Source organism: Galeopterus variegatus, unplaced genomic scaffold (assembly GCF_000696425.1).
Source record: "Galeopterus variegatus unplaced genomic scaffold, G_variegatus-3.0.2 Scaffold645, whole genome shotgun sequence".
Taxonomy (NCBI): Eukaryota; Metazoa; Chordata; class Mammalia; order Dermoptera; family Cynocephalidae; genus Galeopterus; species Galeopterus variegatus.
In genome coordinates this window covers 258,827-278,430 of record NW_007726756.1, presented here as the reverse complement: position 1 = coordinate 278,430, position 19,604 = coordinate 258,827, and the positions used below count along the sequence as shown (strand labels likewise).

The following is a 19,604-nucleotide window of genomic DNA, read 5'->3' as shown; positions in this document are numbered from 1 at the left end:
AAAGTCTGGAGACATTTTATTTTAATAGGAGCATGCCCAGAAAGACCCACACTAACCCTCACCCATTTTCAGGATCTGGGAAGGACACAAATGACCCTTGCATCCCCTTGGCCTTGTTTGGCTGTCATTTATGTGGTACAGAGGACCCTGAAGGATCAGTGTGCAAAACCCTGACCCCCAGACAGCAATGCTTGCCCTAAAGGTCACAAATCCAGAAGACAGATGTGACTCTCTGCTTCAAGAGCAGACATGGAAAGTCATAAAGTAAAATGGATCTCTCTCCTAATTAGAGCTTTTGGCAATTTTAAGTCTCTAGACACATTAGAATTTATATATTTGGTTGAAGACAGAGGTTGGACAACTCTCTCTATCTTCACATAAACTGGGTGGGACTGGAAAATGTAGGACGAGTGAAGAAGGAACTGTTACTAGCCACTTATCCTGGCTTCGGAAATCCCACCACCATACAGGGTACCTAAGAGACCTTTCACTGAACATGAAAAATAAAATACAACTTTAAAGTTGTGTAAAGTGGAGCCAGCACTCACCCACGCAACGCACTCCAGTGTAATCAAGGTTGTAGCCCATTGGACATTCACAGCGAAAAGACCCATCGGTGTTGATACACTGACCATTTGAACAAATGCCTGGGCTCTCAAGACACTCATTGACATCTAAAACATAGAACTGCCCATGAACATCCTCATATAAAAAGATAGGCCAATGTTGTGTATATCTATTCAACACAGACTTCAAATTAATAAAACATGTAAATACTTTTGTCAGAGAAATATATATTTCACATATGGTGACATAGTCTTATGGTATATATAATGCATATGATTCATAATAAATATTGTACAGGTACATTAAATAAAAAATACTATATGTTATACAGTAAAATTAGTACAATTTATAAAATAAATATAAAATAATATATTTGTATGAAATAAGAAGAATATAGGGATAACATATATCAAAGCACACCTTCACGTGTATCATGAAGACTAGGGACAGTTCCATGGCCATATGGACACAAATCCTGGAATGCAACTACAGAAAAAAATGTGAATTTTCCATTATTGAAGACAAGAACCAATTAACAGCATGCACACATGAAATTGTACTTAATTATCTTTCCTCTACAGAGCTGTTTTTAACAAGAGCCTTTTATTTTATTTTTAGATTTACTTCAAAAGCAACACTGAGCCTATTTAGAGAAGGCCACCCAAGCTTGTCCTTCCAGGGTGCTACCTACTGAGGACTCCTGGTTCTTTCTGTTTGTTCATTTAATGCTGAGTAGCCAAAGAGACCTCTCTGCCCATTAAGTACAGAAGCCACTGCTTATCTACAGAACAAGCCCGTTCGAGCTTGCTGAGAACTATCCTACAATTCACTGGTGCTAATAAGACCTGGGAGGCTGTTGGTCTCTTCCAGCAAACAGCCATTGTGCTGACTCAGCTTCTCAAAATTGTACGTAATATTCTAAGAGTCACAGCCTGTGATACAATACCCATGTGGGACTCCCACAGCAATTTGGAATATAACTTGCATTCCCTTTTCGCATCTCCTGCCCTGCACTCTTAGATCCATTCTTTTGAAAACAATCAACACTAATCTCAGGGGGAATAAGATAAAAAGGTAACTCCGTTTGTGCTTACATGTGTTGTTTACAAAAAACGTGAGAGAAGTCCCTCAGACTAGGTTGCCCAGTGAACCATCAAAATTTATATGTGAGAGGATAATTTCATCCTCAAAATATTAAAAAACTGGTTCAAAGTAGTATTTTATGTTGTCACTCTTACCTTCGTCATCTTTGGGGCACAGCTCACAGGGGTCCCCCCAGCCCTCTCCTGGCATCTTACTACAGCAGCATTTTGCTTTTGTGGTGTTGAAAGCTTTGGGTACTGAACACTTCCCATTTTCAAAATTTGTGAAGCAGAAGCTCTGGCGAGTATCTAATGAGGAGAGCAAACATTACAGAGCTCCTTACCAGTCATTTGAAAAGATGGAGTAATCTGCATATAACTGTTTCTGACAGAACGTTTCTCATGCTCAGATCACATCATGCAGGTTCGATTAGCAATTAAGACAGGTCTGGAAATCCTCAATTGCTAATTTCATTTGCCCATTTAAATTGACTTGTCTATACAATTTTATTCAATTACTTAAAATGTTTATTTTTATAATGTGCTTAGGAAATTTGAGACAGCATACTCAATATTAAAATGATTTCCACACAGAATCTTTCTTTTTTCACAGTTACATTGCAGCCTAACAAAAACAATCTAGGTAACTCTCAGTACGTTAAAGCACATCAAAAGCAACTCATACACCGACATACAAAAAAACTATGCCAGCAGCAAAATGAAAATGGTGAATCAGATAACAATTTTTCTTCTAGCATAAAATTTTTTAAAAATGTAGAAACAGTGCCAATAATTCAAAGTACCTTAAAAATTGTCCAGTGTATACTTCTGTCCATTGTATACTTTTGTCTCAAAAGTCTATTTGAGACCTATATTTTTACTTTACGGATGATGTATTTACCACAGACATGTACTTTGTCACACCAAACACCAGCATGATGGTTTCCCACCTAGCTTTGAAGTTTCTGAGGGTGAATTATGACAGGGGAATCCTTACCAAAGCATCTCCGTCCGTTATCAGACAGTACAAAGCCAGGCGGGCAGATGCACTGGAAGCCCCCTGGAGTATTGGTGCAGGAACCAAAAAGACAAATGTTGGGATCTTCATCACATTCGTTTATATCTGCAGAACAGTGGGAGAATTTATCAGTTCAATCAAGTCAACACACTGCTCAATATTTGAAATTAAATAGCTGTCCATACTACTAGTCCACTAGCCAATGGATGTTTATTATGAAACAAGAGATTACATTACATGTATGTTTAACTTATTCTTTAAAAAATAAACTATTAAGGTTGGCCAGTTAGCTCAGTTGATTAGAGCATGGCCTTATAACACCAAAGTCACAGATTCAGACCCCCCTACCTGCCAGCCACAAAAACCAAAACCAAACCAAACCGAAACAAAACAAAACAAAAAAAACTCTCAAAATCAAAAAACTATTATTGCTTCAAAAATCGAACATTATATCCAGTTTCACCAGTTTCAAGCAACCATGTGTTGGAGAGTCCCAAGCCCAGGTCCAGCTTTGCACACTTGATTTCTAGGTGTGTGTATGTCCACCTGTCTACCTGACACGACCCGCTCAACATCTCACATGCACTGCAGACTCAATGTGGCCAAACGTGTTCTACTGACTGATTCCCCTCCCCGACGCTTTTCCCTATGACCCAAATTGGGATCCTGGAGTCACCCTTATTTCTGCCCCTGACCTTCGAACCTTCACATGCAAGCAACATGTGGCCTGCCAGTTCTACCTCCTCAGTACTTCCAAGCCATCCATCATTTGCCACCTGGGTCACCGTAAGTCTCTTAACTGACTTCTGCAAGTCCCCTTTCTTCTTCTCTTCACATTGTCACCGGGGCTCCCCTTCTCAAACATACATGTGATTATATTTGAAAATCTGTGCCTATGGAACTAGAACTCAGACTTATTTTGAGAATGTTATCATTCTTCCCTGATCCCAGAATGGTTCCTTAAAATAAATGAATATACCTTACCAGTGATTTTTTTTTTCATGGGAAGTGCTTATTTAATGGGTCATTTAAACTAAATAAATACATGTTACACAATTTCAGGCACATTAGAATGTAAAATCCATGAGGACCTGAGTGACGTCTGTCTAGTTCACAGCTGAACCCCCAGCTCCTAGCATGGTGTCCTGGCACATACTAAGTTCTCAATTCATATTTGCAGAAATTTAATAAATGAGTCGTATCATATCCCTTCTAAAAAAAACAAAAACACAAGCAAAAACCAAAAACCAAACAAAAAAACAACCCCTTCAATGGCTCCACACTGCCTAGAGCAGTAAGTTCCGTCTTCTTAGTCAGCCATTCGATGCCCCTTACTGTGCTCACGTTGCCTGTATTCTCAAAGAGCCTCTTCTGTTCTCTTTGCTTCTCTGATTAATAAATTCATTCTCTACATTTGAGTGACCTAAAATGTTACCGATCTTTTGTGGCGAGCCTCCTTGACACACCATCCTATCACCACCTCCATAATTATTCATAACCTCCTACTGTGCTCCCATATCTTGAACATACCTCCAGTACAATGCTTGTCAGATTGTATTATAAGGATGTCTTTTCAAAACAGGTTTACTTATCTATAAAACACGGTCTCTCCCATTAAGCAGTAAGTTACCCAAGGCAGACTATTTCTGTATTTCCAGCACCTAGAAGGCACCCCCAAGTGTTCACTGTAATGCTCACTGAATGTACGAATGGATTTATATGTGTGCCTATGGGGTGTGTGGGTGTGTGTGTGCACACACATCTATGTGTGAGTGTGTGTACGGCCGTGTTAGGAAGGATTTCATCTGAGAAAAATTGGTAGAAGACATACTAATCTGAAGGAAATATTCTTATAGTAAAGTAAGTTAGTTAAATACCAGTTTTTCAGAGATGCAAAATAGTGGCACTGCTGATAATGGATAGAGAAAAGAAAATATTTCAGAAATTTAATAAAATTTAACTCAATCATAGATATAGTTTCACTAAAAGGCAGCCAACACTATCTGATACAAAGCATACGTATTTCTATTTCCCTCCTAGTGGTTAACATACAGCGGCTATTACCCTTTCATGAGCAGATGAATCACGGAGACAATGAAGAATCATGATTAAATATGAAAAACGAAAATGAAAGAGAGGATCTTAAACTCTTCAAGAAACTTCTCACTAGGATGATTCTAGTATTATTATATTTAGGTATTAAAAACACTAGATAATCTTACAATGAACAGAAAATCAGAATGACTAGGGATACCCGTAATATCTCATTATTTGATCTGAAAAATAGTTAAATTCTAAGAAGTAAACTGCTTCCTTCAGCTCTGTCTATATAACTCCCTTGAATGAGAACAGGAGAGCTACATATCTTTAGATGAAATGTTGCCAAGAGTGATACAATTTTTTAAAAAATTGGATAACTCAAAGGTAAAAAAATCTTAGCAACCCTCTCAAGTTAGAAAAACCACACTAAGATGCTGGTGCTTCTGAATTTCAACAAGGCTGTAAAAAATAATTTGTATAAAAGTAAAATAAAATGAATTGTAAAAAGGACAACCTTCATCATGTCCACCGGGCAATTCTGGGACCCACTTTTGATGTGGTTACAGTGTTCTTGTGTGTTGGAAGAGTTTCAACACAAAAACATCTGTTACGACAAACGGATTAATATTTTCTGTTTTGACATGAGGCCTTCCCAAGGGGGGAAAAAAGTCTCAACAGCATTGTCAAGATTTTCTGCTTCACATTTCTGGGACTCTAGACACCTTTAATAGCTGTTTTAAAATTGGTTGCCAAAGATTACAATTTTTGTAGACACTCTTTAAATTCAGTAGAAAGTCTGTTGACATTTGGAAAAAAGATTAGAGTATGCCGAAAATTCTTTGACTAGCATAAGATTTCTGTTAATGAAAAATCCCACACCCTTTAGGCTTTTATTCCCACCACTCCACCATCAAATCGTCTCTGATGGTTCAATAAAACAGATGTAGGCAGCTCTATGTTTAATTCCTTAGGTAAGCAAGCTCGCAGGGTTGCAACTCAGTGTTTTTCTACAGCCTGTACTGACTATACTGAACAAGTGTGGACCTCAGAATAAGGTGGTGGTGGTGGTGGTGGTGGAGGATTCCCATCGTTATCTTACAAAACAAAACACCATAACACCTGTTTATTGTTTAGATACTTACCTATACAGTTTTTGCCATCTGGGGTAAGTTCGTAACCTTCATTGCATAAACACTTGAAGGAGCCAATTTCATTGAAACACCGTCCATTTCTGCACACCTGACCAAAAAAGGAACTGCACTCATCTATGTCTGTAAGCAAACAGGAGTTAGGTTTTCAGAGACAGCCTTACATACACAGTGTTTCATGAATCGCAACTTAAAAACGTACTTACTGGCATACATTTACAAAAGCCCTACGTTACGATTCCTCATCAACACAGAGAAAAATGGCATATTTCATAAGGATCATGTCACTAATAAGGTCACATAGATCCCTACTGTATTTCAATCACAAGTACATTTTTGATGTTGATATAACTCATAAATTTATAACCAGATAAAAATTGAAGGTTTAAGTTATTTCTTTTCCCAGAGGCAATGGTATGTATGAGATTTAACTTGATTGCCTAATTTGCACATACTTTCCTTGGAGATAAGCTATCCATATTCAAAGGACAAACAAATGATCATATTAAATACAGAAAGATCAATTATATTAAAGACACTCTAAAATTGTTGACATAATACATAATTTGGAAAAAGAGAAGACCATTAAGTGTTAGGTTTTCAGTTAAACTTAGGGTTGATTACATTTGAGTAATTTCCTGGGTTGTTTGAAGACTGTACTTTGATCACAGCCGTGACTGTATCTTTAGTTCTCCCTGACTGTACAAAGGGTCTGAGAAACTATAGTTAAAAAGGGTGGTAGTTGAATAAAACGTCCAATTAACTCTAGAATTTTCTCACAGTTGCAAGACTTTGAAAAACAAAGAAAACCAAGGGAAACACAGGTAGGTTTAAATTAGGAGGTGGGGTTGTGCCATGATGTTCCCACATGGTAGAAAACCTGAGTTACTTTCATACACCTTGCGGGGTCATGTAAATTAAAACACCAGCATAGTGCCTGGCACAAGGTAAACAAAAAATAAACATTCACTGTCATTTCTCTCATTATCTCCTCCACCACTTTGGGAACTTGCCCCACTCCCTATCAATTCTCATTTCATATTTGTGTGTTAATGTGAGCCAAAGGCTAAAATCCTGTATCGTGCACAGGAGAGGTTTCTGAGGGTTGACCTGGAAACCTAGTCACCATGCACTATTTTTGTGGGGAAAGGCATACTGGCTTCAAAAGCTGATGGCAAATGGAATTTCAAGACATGACATGTTTATTCTAAGTAGGAGGCTACTGGTATTTGAATGTAAATCAAGAATGAATTTATGTGAAATACTTCTAATACCACTGAAACAATGAAGTGTCTATCTTCTATCCTATCTAAGGGGTAAAAATGCCCCAAATCATAAATCAGCCCCAATATGTTTACTGTCATTTAAATGGCCTTTTCTCTTGAACCAATTGGTTGAATGACCGAAGTGCTCAAATAGTACATTGTCTTGTGATTATTTAGGCCAATACTATGGATTTAGTTAGTTAGATGATGATATTACATAACTTCAGGCACACATTTTCAATTTTAATAATGGAAAATTTTTTGTTTCTTGTTACTTTTTTTTTTTGGTATCTTGTATGAAAATGAACTAGAAGCAATAAAGGACTAACTGAAATACTTACCTAGGCAATCGTTATTATGAGTGAGTTCAAACCCTGGGTAGCACAGACAGTTATAGGATCCAACGGTGTTTTTACAAGTTCCATTTCCACAGGGATGCCGCTCACACTCATCAACATCTGCAATGAAACACTGGCTCAAAGGAATTCAAGTTTTAACTAGAAAAAAATAGGTGGTTAATCTTTTATGTTTTTTAAACTATTGAATTATTTAGATTTTCCTCACTCAGTACTAGAAACCCATATTTACTTAAGGAAAATGAATACAAGGTAAAAAAAAATCAAAATCATAAAATTATAAGAAAAAGGTGCAGTTTAATTACTTACAGACACATACAATTATTAGAAGTAGTCTAAGCAAGCATCCTCTTTGCAGAGATGTTTGAATGAGCAGGTTTGCTTATCAATTGTAAGTAAACCGATCTTTTGAAATGTTAGAATAATTTGTTCTATTCAGCATTATAAACACTTGCCCATACATAGAAATACCTTAATTTGATCAGGAAACCAAAGATAAACTTTAGTTTCCTTAATTTTGTAAAGGACTGGAACCCAAGTTGTAGAATTTAATATTAGCCTTCCAAAAAACCGAATTAAGAAAATATTTAGACTGTTCTATTCAGCATTATAAACACTTGCCCATACATAGAAATACCTTAATTTGATCAGGAAATCAAAGATAAACTTTAGTTTCCTTAATTTTGTGAAGGAGTGGAACCCAAGTTGTAGAATTTAATATTAGCCTTCCAAAAAACGGAATTAAGAAAATATTTAGAAAGGTCATCCATCATATGAAACAGCAGATTCCCCAAGCTATGAATTCCAGGGTGCTGAAATACTATCATGCAAAAAAAAAAAAAAAAATGGTGTTGTTCTTCAGGCAGGAAACTCTGTTTAAGGGAGGTCTTGCCAAGGAGTCTGACTGAGTTTTATCATGGAAGAACTGTTATGAATGAGGGCAGATTTTCTCCATATGAATTTCTGAATCATAAATCTCACATATTTTCTAGTAAATCATACTCTCTCAGGGAGTATAGAAAGAAGTATGTGTAAGCAAGCATTCTCAGAAAGTTCACGCAAACAGGACCAGCTCCTGTATTTTCCTTTGCACAAGCATCACCTACAGCATTTTTCCTGTCATCATGGGAAGTCCACAGGGGGTCTCTAAGGAAGTGAGGAATGAATGGAGCCGCTCTCCAGGGATTCCGTGTTGTGCAGACACGCCATAAAGGAAACTAGTTCTGTAGTTACTGAAACCTGACTTTGATATTCACACACATAGTATCTGGAATACCAAAAGAGTAGATGTACAAGCCTAGCTTCTTCTACACTGAGAACATGCTAATCATAAACAGCCAAGTTTTAAATGTAATTTTCCTCCTTCAAGTGCAAAGCATAGAGAGAGAACTCTTTTGCACAGGGAGCACCAATTGTGGACATCGGACTTGAGGAGTTAGGCTCAGTCCCAGCCTTAAGGCATCCAGTCCATTTGCCTTTGAAAATGTACTGATTATCAGTTCAGCAAGCACTTACTAAGCACTATTATCACTTTACTGACCATTGTAGCTACTGAGAATTTTTAAAGAGTTTAGTCATATTTGCATTTAAAATTATTTTTAAACACAAAAGATAAAACACAAAAGATGTAGGTAAACTCCATGTATTCAATAATTTGTGTAAAATAAGTGTGTGTGTGTGTAAATATATTCATTTTAATACTGTCACTCTTACTACGCCCTTGTATCCTAAAATGTTTTCTTGAGTGGGAACATACAAGAGGTAAAGGGCAGCTGGTATTGTGGCAAATTCCACATAACCTCAAGTGTCTCAGAGTTCAGGGCAAGCCATGTGAACATGTGCTGGGGAAAAAGGTTGAGAATCACTAAACTTAAGAACATATTGTCTTTTGTCCCTGCTTGCAAATTTTAGATTGACTAAAGCTTAAACAGTTTAACATGGTTAACTTTTTGCAAGACCGTTTCTTACCGAGACAGGTAGTTATGCATAGCACGTGACATAACTATAATTTATTCTGGAGTCTCAGACCCACTTCACTGCCTGGAAGTAAACATCCTTCTTACCCATGCACATGGTCTGGTCCTGAGAAGCTTTAAAGCCATTGTGACAGATGCACTGGTAACCTCCTTGCAAATCAACGCATAGGCCATGACTGCAAACATTAGGAATTTCTAAACATTCATTGCGATCTAGAATAAAAAAAAGGAACATATGTTACACGTATCTGATTTTTATTAAGATTCTTTCATTTTTCACAGATGTGATTCTCTAACCAGCTATTAATTATTACAGACAGGCTGAAAGTGAATCACAGCAACAGCTTAACCAAAATAAGTAAGTCTTTAATGTATCCAAGCCTCTTTTTTTAATCATGCAATTTTTGATGTTGATTGGTATTTCAAGGATACTATTTCAAGGACAACCCTAGGGAAATCCATTCAAGAGACCTCTTTTCCTAGCAAAATAATCTAAAAATTATGGTGACATAGGTTCACCATAAATGAATAGATTGAGTTAGGAATTCTTTTCAAAGTTATTCTTGAAGATATTTTTTCATAGGAAAGCATGTCATGTGTTCCATGCCAATGAATGAATCAGCCTCCTGCTTACCCACACAGGCCCCATTGGGTGAAAGTTTGAAGCCCGCCGCACATTCGCAGCGGTAACTGCCGGGGCTGTTGATGCAGTCTGCGTTTCGCTGGCAGAGGTTATCGCCATTGCTGCACTCGTCAATATCTGAAAGAGCAACAATTCCATTCTGAAGAGTCTCTCACTAGTGCATTAGGATTACAGTCACTTCACAACCTTAATGATCAACTCTTGAATAATTACAGGGAAAAAAACAGTAAAAATCAGAATACTGTCTAAAAGCTATTTACGTATACCCCACTTTTCTGGATGAAGGACATAAATTATTCGGATTACCTTCACAGACCAAGAGCAGATCATTGTAACTGAATCCTGTAGGGCATTCACAGCGGAAACTGCCAATCTGGTTAATGCATACACCATTTGCACAAATGCCTGGAATCTCTTTACATTCATCGATGTCTGAAATTGAACAGATTTGGTCAAATATATGTGGATCTGCTTAACGAACTTACCACAAAACCTCAAATAATGTGTGTGTAGCCTGGTATGAGGACACACATTCAGTGTCAGAAAAATCAATTATATACTGGCATTAAACGAATTTGTGGTTTATGCAAACATATGCACCATAAAATAGATTAGTTCCTCCTAACAGTGACGGAAAAATTTAAGTAGCTGATAAAATATACCAAGTGATTTTATAGTCAGTATAGCAATAAACTGCCTAGGAAATCAGGCCCCCTCTTCAAGTTATATGTCAGGTTACCCTAACTGACACTATTCATCTGACAAAGAAAGTTATGTTTTCTTAATTTTATATATTTTGTTACATATATATTCATAATGGAGCCTTAAAACTACATTGCTTATTAAATCTTTAAGGAAGAAAAATAGAGTGAGCAACAGAAAGTACATTCTAAAAGAAGTAATTTGTATAAATAATTCTGCAAATTCAAAATTTGACCAGTAGAAAGGTATACTGCCAAAATACATCAAAAACTTAAACATGGACTTGTGAAAATAGGTTAAAATACGGTGAATAATTTAGCCATGTTGTAATACAAGATGCACGACAAACTGAAAACAGTATTAGGTAAACCTTGTACTGCACATTATACACCAAGTACTATCGGGGCAGGGATCTTGTATATTTCATCCACCAATACACACTGCACATCCAGAACAAATAGAGGCCAATAACAGACGCTTAATTTAATGGTTTCTAATTGCCTGGCAATGTGCAAAAGAAAACTGAAATCTTGAGATAGTCATGTAACTATCATAAATCAATCACCAGCTTATGCTGATGTAATAACACCATTATTCACACTTTAAAGTCTGTAAGTATATTATTTCTCTCTTATATAACTATATGAGATTGGAATCCAGATTACTATATTTTGTGATACTCTTGAATTTTAAAAAAACAATGAACATATAGATTTTTATAAAATGTTACATAAATGTATTGAAAATAATCTGGAAAAACTCACCAACAGCTTTTCCTGTGTGAATGTCAAAGGTGAATCCAGGAATATTCCCACATATGGTTTTAAAGTCAGCTTTAAAATATAAACAAAGGAATGCAGTGTTAAAATTTTCAAACACCTTCAAAATAACATTTTATATAATATTACTTTCACAAATTAATATATTTATATTATTCACAACCAAACAAGTTGTGACAAGTTAATTTGTTATATTTATTTGATAACAATGGCAGCTTCTTGCAAGGCGTGGGTCTAGTCATTGCATTCTTTACCACTACTATTACTGTTATTATTATTATCATTAACTTTTTACTGCTCTGACATTAGTAGGTACGGTAGTCATTACAAGATTTCAAACATCTACTTAGGGAATTAAATTCTTTTTTTCTTTTGATCTGCAAAGTTTTAAAAACAATCAAATTTAAACAGATTAGAGTACAAGTATAAAGGTATTATGAATTTCACAAAGGCACAGACACACAGAAATAATTTGTAGTGAAGAAACAGGTTAATAATGAATAATGAATGAGACATGAATTTTGTCTTTTTATCCATAAATGTCTATTTGTCAGAACGTGAAATTTGAAGCATCAAAAACAATGCATCATGAAATAAAATAGAGACTATAGGAGTTACTTCTACACATAATTCATCAAATCAGTGGGAATTTAAAAGAATTCTGATTTTTAAGAAGCAAAATGCTTCTGATGGCCACTGCTACACAAGTGAGTAAAACTCCTGAAAACAGTATTAGGTAAACCTTGTACTGCACATTATACACCAAGTACTATCGGGGCAGGGATCTTGTATATTTCATCCACCAATACACACTGCACATCCAGAACAAATAGAGGCCAATAACAGACGCTTAATTTAATGGTTTCTAATTGCCTGGCAATGTGCAAATTATAATTTATATATATCATCTCATTAATCATCATTACAACCATGTGAATTAGTCACTAACATTATTTATTTATTCTCCCTATTTTATATGTGAGGAATCAGTTTCAGAAAGCGTAAATACGCTACATGAGGTCACACAATAAGTGGCAGGGCTTTGATTTGAACATAGACCTGTCTCTCAAAGCTAGGCCCTTCATGTCCTCTAACAAAGAAAGTGGTATTTTAATTCCTCAAACTAGTGAATAAGAAAGAGAGAAGACCAAAATTACTCAAATCAGAAATAAAGCAGGGGCATTATTCCATTGTCATTATGGTTCTTTTGTGGTGGTAAGATTGTTTCTTTCTCTTTCTCGTTTGCATTTTTGTTCTACTGGCCGGTTTTTTTCTTTCTTGTGTATTCGTGGTAGTGTTTATCATTTTCAGATTCCAAATGCAGGAATTTCTTGAGGATTTCTTACAGGGCTGTTCATGTGGTGGTGAACTCCTGCAGTTTTTGTCTGTTTGAAAAATACACTACTTTCCCTCATTTCTGAAGGACAGCCTTGCTAGGTATAGTATTCTTCACTGGCAGTTTTTTCTTTTAGTATTTTGAATATATCATCCCATTTTCTTCTGGCCTGTAGACTTTCTGTTGAGAAGTCTGCTGTTAGTCTGATAGGGGCTCCGTTAGAAGTGACTTGACACTTCTCTTGCTTCTTTTAAGACTCCTATTTGTCTTTGAACTTTGCCAGTTTGACTACAAACTGTCTTGGAGAGGATCTTTTGGGGTTGAATTTGTTTGGGGATCTTTGAGCCTCCTGGATCTGAAGGTCCATGTCTCTCTCTATACCTGGGAAGTTTTCTACAATTAGTTCACTGAATAGGCTTTCCATGCCTTTCCCTTTCTCCTCCCCTTCTGGAACACCCATGCTTTGAATGTTTAAGGTTGTCTGCTAGTTCTCTTAGATTTTATTCATTTTTTAAAAATTCTTTTTTCCTTTTTTTCTTCATCTGCCTGGGTTATTTCAAAAAGACTATCTTTGATATCAGAAATTCTTTCTTCTGCTTCTTCTAGCCTGCTAATTAAGCTCTAGGTTGTGTTTTTCATTTTGGTAGTGAATCTTTCAGGTCCATGAATTCTGCTACGTTCTTTTTAAAGGTATTAATCTCTTTGTAAATTTCCTCCTTCATATCCTGGATTTTTTTCCTTTTTTCATTATGTTGTCTCACTGAATCTTCTCATATCTCAGTAAGTTTCCTTAAGATTGCTGCTTGGAATTCCTTTTCAGTAATTTCAAGGGTTTCCTGCTCTACAGGGTCTGATATTTGAGAACTGCTACATTCTTTTGGTGGTGTCATATTTTCTTGGGTTTTTGTATTTCTAGTATCTCTACATTGATGTCTGGTCATCTGGTAGGGCAGTTCCTTCTATTACTCTGGAGTAGGCTTTGAGGAGAGAGATGTCCTCTTCTTTTTCTGGTCCCTGCTTCTGACTCTCCTTGTGTCAATACAGTTGAATGGCTGGCAGGCTGCCTACACAATAGCTGTGGCTACTGCTGTGGCATTGAGCTGCTTTCATGGCAGCTGTGGTGGTGGTGGTGGGTATGGTGGGGCACCCTCATACAAGTGGTGCTTTTGGTGTGCTCCTTGCCTGCTTCTGGGTGGAGGCTGCCTACACAATAGCTGTGGCTACTGCTGTGGCATTGAGCTGCTTTCATGGCAGCTGTGGCGGTGGTGGTGGGTATGGTGGGGCACCCTCATACAAGTGGTGCTTTTGGTGTGCTCCTTGCCTGCTTCTGGGTGGAGGGGGGGCTGCCCTCACCTCACCTCTTGCCTTATGACCCTGAATGTGCTCTCTTGCCTCTGGGCAGAGAGGGTTGCCCTCAGCTCCTCATATAAGCAACACTTTGATAATAAGTTGTTTTTATGTAAAGTTTCATCAAACATGTAAATGTATTCATCAAATACATTTTTTTGCATATTTTTAAAGATTAAACCAAAATAAAGATACTTACTAAATTTGATGGCTTTTAAATTACCATAAGTTTTTTTTTTTTTTTGACCGGTAAGGGGATCACAACCCTTGGCTTGGTGTCGTCCGCATTACGATCAGCCAGTGAGTGCACTGGCCATCCCCATTTAGGATCCAAACCTGTGGCCTCGGTGCTAACAGCACCACACTCACCCAAGTGAGCCACAGAGCAGGCCCAAATTACCATAAGTTTGTAATCAAAATATTAACCTTCCATGCCTAGCACAGTGACACACAGTAGAAGCTCGTTAAATACTTTTTGGATGAATAAATCACTAAATGAGCAGCAAGGTTTAAGATAATGAATTTAAGTGTATCAAGACTATAAATTCTAACTCTTCAGCAATGGAGCCTATTTTTAGATTCCCAAAGCCTATTCAACATATGTCTCGGAAATTAGTGTTTGAATTCCAAAGAGGGCCACTTGGGAATGTGAACCATATGATAGTCTCAGATATTTTCAGAACTGAGAATCTCTGGTTTTAGTACACATTGACTTCTACTATACTGTTACACATATGTCTGTATCATCACTGACTCGGCCTTCAACAGAAGCATAGCTGTGTGCTTACCTGTTCCTGGTGTTGGGCATGGTTCACAAGGTTTGTTCCAGGCTTTGCCCACATTATATGTGCAGCAGCACATCCTCTTTGTCACATTAAAAGGTAACTCGTTTTCACAAGTGGTTCCATTATAGCTTCGGTAGCAAAAGCTTTTTCTCATGTCTACACAGAGAAAAACAAATAGGCTAGCCAGTCATAACAGCAAGCAGTTAATAACAAAGCCCGAATACTTTCTTGATTAATGACTCTGAATAATTTCTCAGTCAAATGCAGGTATCTTAAAACACCTCTTCAATTTGAACATAGATCACCATTAGATTAACATTTCTCTTGTGTTTAGATAAGGAATTTCACTCAGTTTTCTTAGAAGACAATGCTAATACATATTTGTTTCTCTAATCAAAGGCACTTATTTAATTTAAAAAGTATTAAGAATTAAGTTTTAAATGTTCTCTTATTTGTATAATAATGTTCACTTTATATGAATGGAAAATAAAAATTATTTAAGAATATACAACTTCAACATTTGATAAAATTTTCTACCTTAGACTCATACATTTTAAAATGTAACTGCATGTCAAAGGTCAAAAACTTGAAACAGAGCCAGCAGTTTATAAGACTGAAATACTTCATCATTCATGAAAATTTAATTTCCAAACTTTCTTGAACAATAATTCTGAGACACAAGTGCCTTATATGTGAAGTCAACAACTGTGACCTGATTGATTAATCTCAGAGACATTTACCTACCCATGCAGTTGTGACCTCCATTGACCTGCATGTATTCAGGTGGGCAAATGCAGGTGTAGTTTCCCAGGGTGTTATAGCAGGTCCCAGGCCCACACACACCAGGATGTGCAAAACACTCATCAATATCTAGACGAGGCACGAATATCCATTAATTAATAAATTATATTAAATAAATTTTCAAAAAATTTATATTATTTGAACTACGGAATAAAGTAAAGATGATTCTCAAAATCCATATTTATACAAAATGTAGAAATAAAGAAAATAGCCCCAAATATGCATTTATATGTGTATCTTTCTTCAAAAGAAAAAAACCCCAACATTAAAAAATATAAGTCATCAAAATAAATTATTCTAAAGTGGGAAAAATAATTTACATAGTACTGATATATGTTTTTCTAGTGAAATTCACATTCTTCAAACGGAATTTCTTTAAAGCCTGCTTTCCTCTTATGTCATTTAAACTAAGTTTTAATGCCAACTTTAAATGGAATGCAGGTTAGGAGAGCCTTTATCTTTGTCGCTCCTTTCAAATTAGTACCCATTCAGAGATTCTAGAAGCAGTGCAGCTGCTGGTTGTTTTCTTTATTAAATCATATTTCTTCCAGATGCATTTATTTAACATGTTCCAAAGGAAAGGTTATAATGGAAATAACTATGCTACATGTTTGATGTTCTTTTTTAGAAGCATTCATTCATTCCAGAAATAAATACTGAGATTCTGTTGTAAGCTGGAACTTGTAGCTATAAAGATGTATTAGATGTGGACTTTGCCTCCAAGCCCCCAGTCCAGCAAGACAGGCCCCTAAAAGGATGATTATAATGCCACGTGATAAATGAGGGGTGGAAGCAAGAAAGGCATCTGCACAACCCTCGAACTTCTTCATGCCATGTAGTCCAGCATTTAAACATTACTGAACAACATTAATTCAACAGCCACATTTAAGCTTATTGTAATTCTTATCAATATTTGAACAAATAATTTATTTGATATTGTATGTTTTCACACTACTCCATTTTCCCCATTTATATTTAATCAACCCTCAGAAAAATAACAGGAAGTTACAGCTCATGAGCTGTAAATTAATTTATCTTTCATCCTACAACTTAGCAACAGAGCCTTTGACAGAATTTGAGAATGAGCCTTTTCCCCAGGCCTGAGCAGTCATTTTGTTTTATACAGCACTAAGCATTTTTATTTTTTTATTTTATTTATTTTGTTTGTTTGTTTGTTTTTAGCGCTAAGCATTTTTAGGCATCAGCCTGAGCAGTCATTTTGTTTTATACAGCACTAAGCATTTTTATTTTTTTATTTTATTTATTTATTTTGTTTGTTTGTTTGTTTTTAGCGCTAAGCATTTTTAGGCATCAATTCACTTCACCTTCGCAGATGCGGGTTTCCTCGCTGAGGTAGTAGCCTTGTGGGCACTCACACTGGAAGCTCCCGAAAGTATTGATGCAGTTTCCACCCTGGCAGAGGCCTGGCAACTCCTGGCATTCGTCAATGTCTACAAAAGGGGAGACAGTTCACTTACTACAAACACCACATTATACGTGCAGCAGCACATTCTCTTTGTCACGCTTTCAAATGCGTGATCTTGGAAGACCTGCAGACTTCCATGCATACAAATGAATGCACACTTAGATGGTAGGTTTATTTTGACTTACGTCTAAGTGTGCATTCATTTGGGTGAATGCATATTTATACTGTTTTTTTCTTGGCTTTGTCATGGAATTTTGCCTTTAACTGAGAAGAGTGATAAAAGCAAGGTTGGGATGATTCTAGGTGGGGGATAATGGTAAAGAGAGTTTCCCTGCGGAAAGTCAGACATCAGATCACTGCAGTGAATCATTACTTCTTGATAAAAGTAGTTATTTAACATACTAGTAACTGATTGCCCATTTGTAGTTGTAGTAAATAGTCTTGTTGGGACTGCTCTGCACTAACTTTTTTTTCATCAGCTTTTCTCAAAAATAAACTCTTTACCTTGTTTAAATCTAGGTGACGATTAGAGATTAGCTCACCTTCTAAGATGATTGTGATGGGGTTAGGTCTGAAGCCTTCACCTCCAGGACACAGGGTGTAATATTCAGCTACAAAAACAATGGAAAAGAAGGACTTGACAGCTGTGTTCATGTGGCTGAGACAATGAGCAAGCATTGAGCAACACCAGGCTCAAAACACACACATATCCACGTTTTTCTTAGTGTCCTTTCAAATACACTTAAAGTAATATATATTATCTTTTTCTTGAAAAAAGATCATTACTTCATAAATCATATATACAGCAGAACAACAAAAACCATTTACTTTTAATTAAAGAAAAAACTTCCTTGCAGACAATTTATATCACAACTTTTTTGGCTAGTAAATAAAAACTAAAAGAGACTCTATGGTACAAAGATTTCAGCTCATGTTCATATGGGAACATATATTTCAATTTAAGGCATTCTACAATTGACTTTAGGAATACAACACACCCATGAACCTGAACTAAATAAGCTCTGAGAAGAACAAATGACCTTTGTCTATGACACCATGAAGAACTGATATTATTACCATTCACAGTGGGTTGTGGTTAAAATATTTTTCTTAACATACTGTGAAAAACAACAGAAAGAGAGGAATTCAAATTCCATTTATACAAAATACTCTTGGCAGGTTTCAGCATATTCACTGAAAGTAATCCAAATTCTTTTTTTTTTTGCCAAAATACTCTTGGCAGGTTTCAGCATATTCACTGAAAGTAATCCAAATTCTTTTTTTTTTTTTTTAACTTCACTACTTCCCCTGTCCCCAGCCCAAGAATAACATGGCAACTAGTCTTTAGAATTGCTAGTATGTTCCCTTCCTCTTCTTCAGCTCCATACTTACTGCTATTGACAGGGGGGCACGTCTCGCAGGGGTTCCCCCAGGCCTTCCCCAGGGAGCAGCAGCACGAGGAACGGCTGACGCCCACCCCAATCTCGGTGTTGCACGACAGACTCCCGTCTCCTCGAGGACCAAACTTCAAGTAGCAGTTGCCCACACGGTTGTCTGCAGAGCAACAGAGGAGCTTAACATTGCCCTGGCTAGAGTAAGAACTCCTTTTTAGAGAAAAGTCACTCGAAGGGTAAAATTCAAATTATGTTTATTAATACGAAAGGTTCATTTTAATCCTTAGCACAAAACAATCCCTTGCTTTAAACGTTTTCAAGATTGAGTCATAAGAAATAAATTATGACAGACTTTTCTAGGTTTAAAAATTCATATAGATCATACTTCTAACGAGTCATGGAATAAACAAGATAGTAAGAAATTTCTCATTTGAGACATTCTGGACCTTCAAGTATACGAATGCAAGAAATTTTGGGTATAATCAACCTATATTATGAGTTAATGAATAATGAAGCAAATCCAGGGTAAGTTAATTTAAAGCTATGTATTACATCAAGGAACTGTGGATAGCACCCATCTTTCTCTCCTCCCCATCACCATCTCCTTTTTTCCATGGTTTAGTTTCAATTTGCATAGTGACCTTTGCAGGTTTGGGGGATATTTAGATTTAACAGATTTAGAAGGGATGTTTAAGGGATCAGTGAATCTCAGACTTTTTCTTGTCTCTATCTACAGTTACTATCTAGATTACTTAATTGATTCTATGGCTTTCAAACACTACTTTTTGTAGCTGAGAACTCTCAAATTTGTGGTTCCATTTCTCACCTCTTCCCTGAACTCTAGACATTTCTGTTAACTGCCTTTTTGATGTCTCCTCTTAGATACATAATTGTTATTTCAAAGTTAACATGTCTAAAGTCAAACTCTTTTTTTTTTTT

General features: G+C 36.4%; 1 protein-coding gene across 1 annotated transcript in view; it reads right to left on the bottom strand.

Annotated features, from left to right (window-relative positions):
- Positions 1-19,604, bottom strand: part of FBN2 (fibrillin 2) — a gene marked incomplete at its 5' end in the record, with an annotated part of 260,278 nt that overhangs the window by 29,634 nt on the left and 211,040 nt on the right. Inside the window, 15 exons of the mRNA XM_008570929.1 lie at positions 549-674; positions 988-1,053; positions 1,806-1,958; positions 2,647-2,772; positions 5,850-5,978; positions 7,462-7,578; positions 9,540-9,665; positions 10,087-10,212; positions 10,402-10,527; positions 11,562-11,630; positions 15,048-15,200; positions 15,789-15,914; positions 17,171-17,296; positions 17,814-17,882; positions 18,664-18,825. Coding sequence (XP_008569151.1) covers positions 549-674; positions 988-1,053; positions 1,806-1,958; positions 2,647-2,772; positions 5,850-5,978; positions 7,462-7,578; positions 9,540-9,665; positions 10,087-10,212; positions 10,402-10,527; positions 11,562-11,630; positions 15,048-15,200; positions 15,789-15,914; positions 17,171-17,296; positions 17,814-17,882; positions 18,664-18,825 — 1,800 coding nt within the window. The remainder of the gene's footprint in view (positions 1-548; positions 675-987; positions 1,054-1,805; positions 1,959-2,646; positions 2,773-5,849; positions 5,979-7,461; positions 7,579-9,539; positions 9,666-10,086; positions 10,213-10,401; positions 10,528-11,561; positions 11,631-15,047; positions 15,201-15,788; positions 15,915-17,170; positions 17,297-17,813; positions 17,883-18,663; positions 18,826-19,604) is intronic.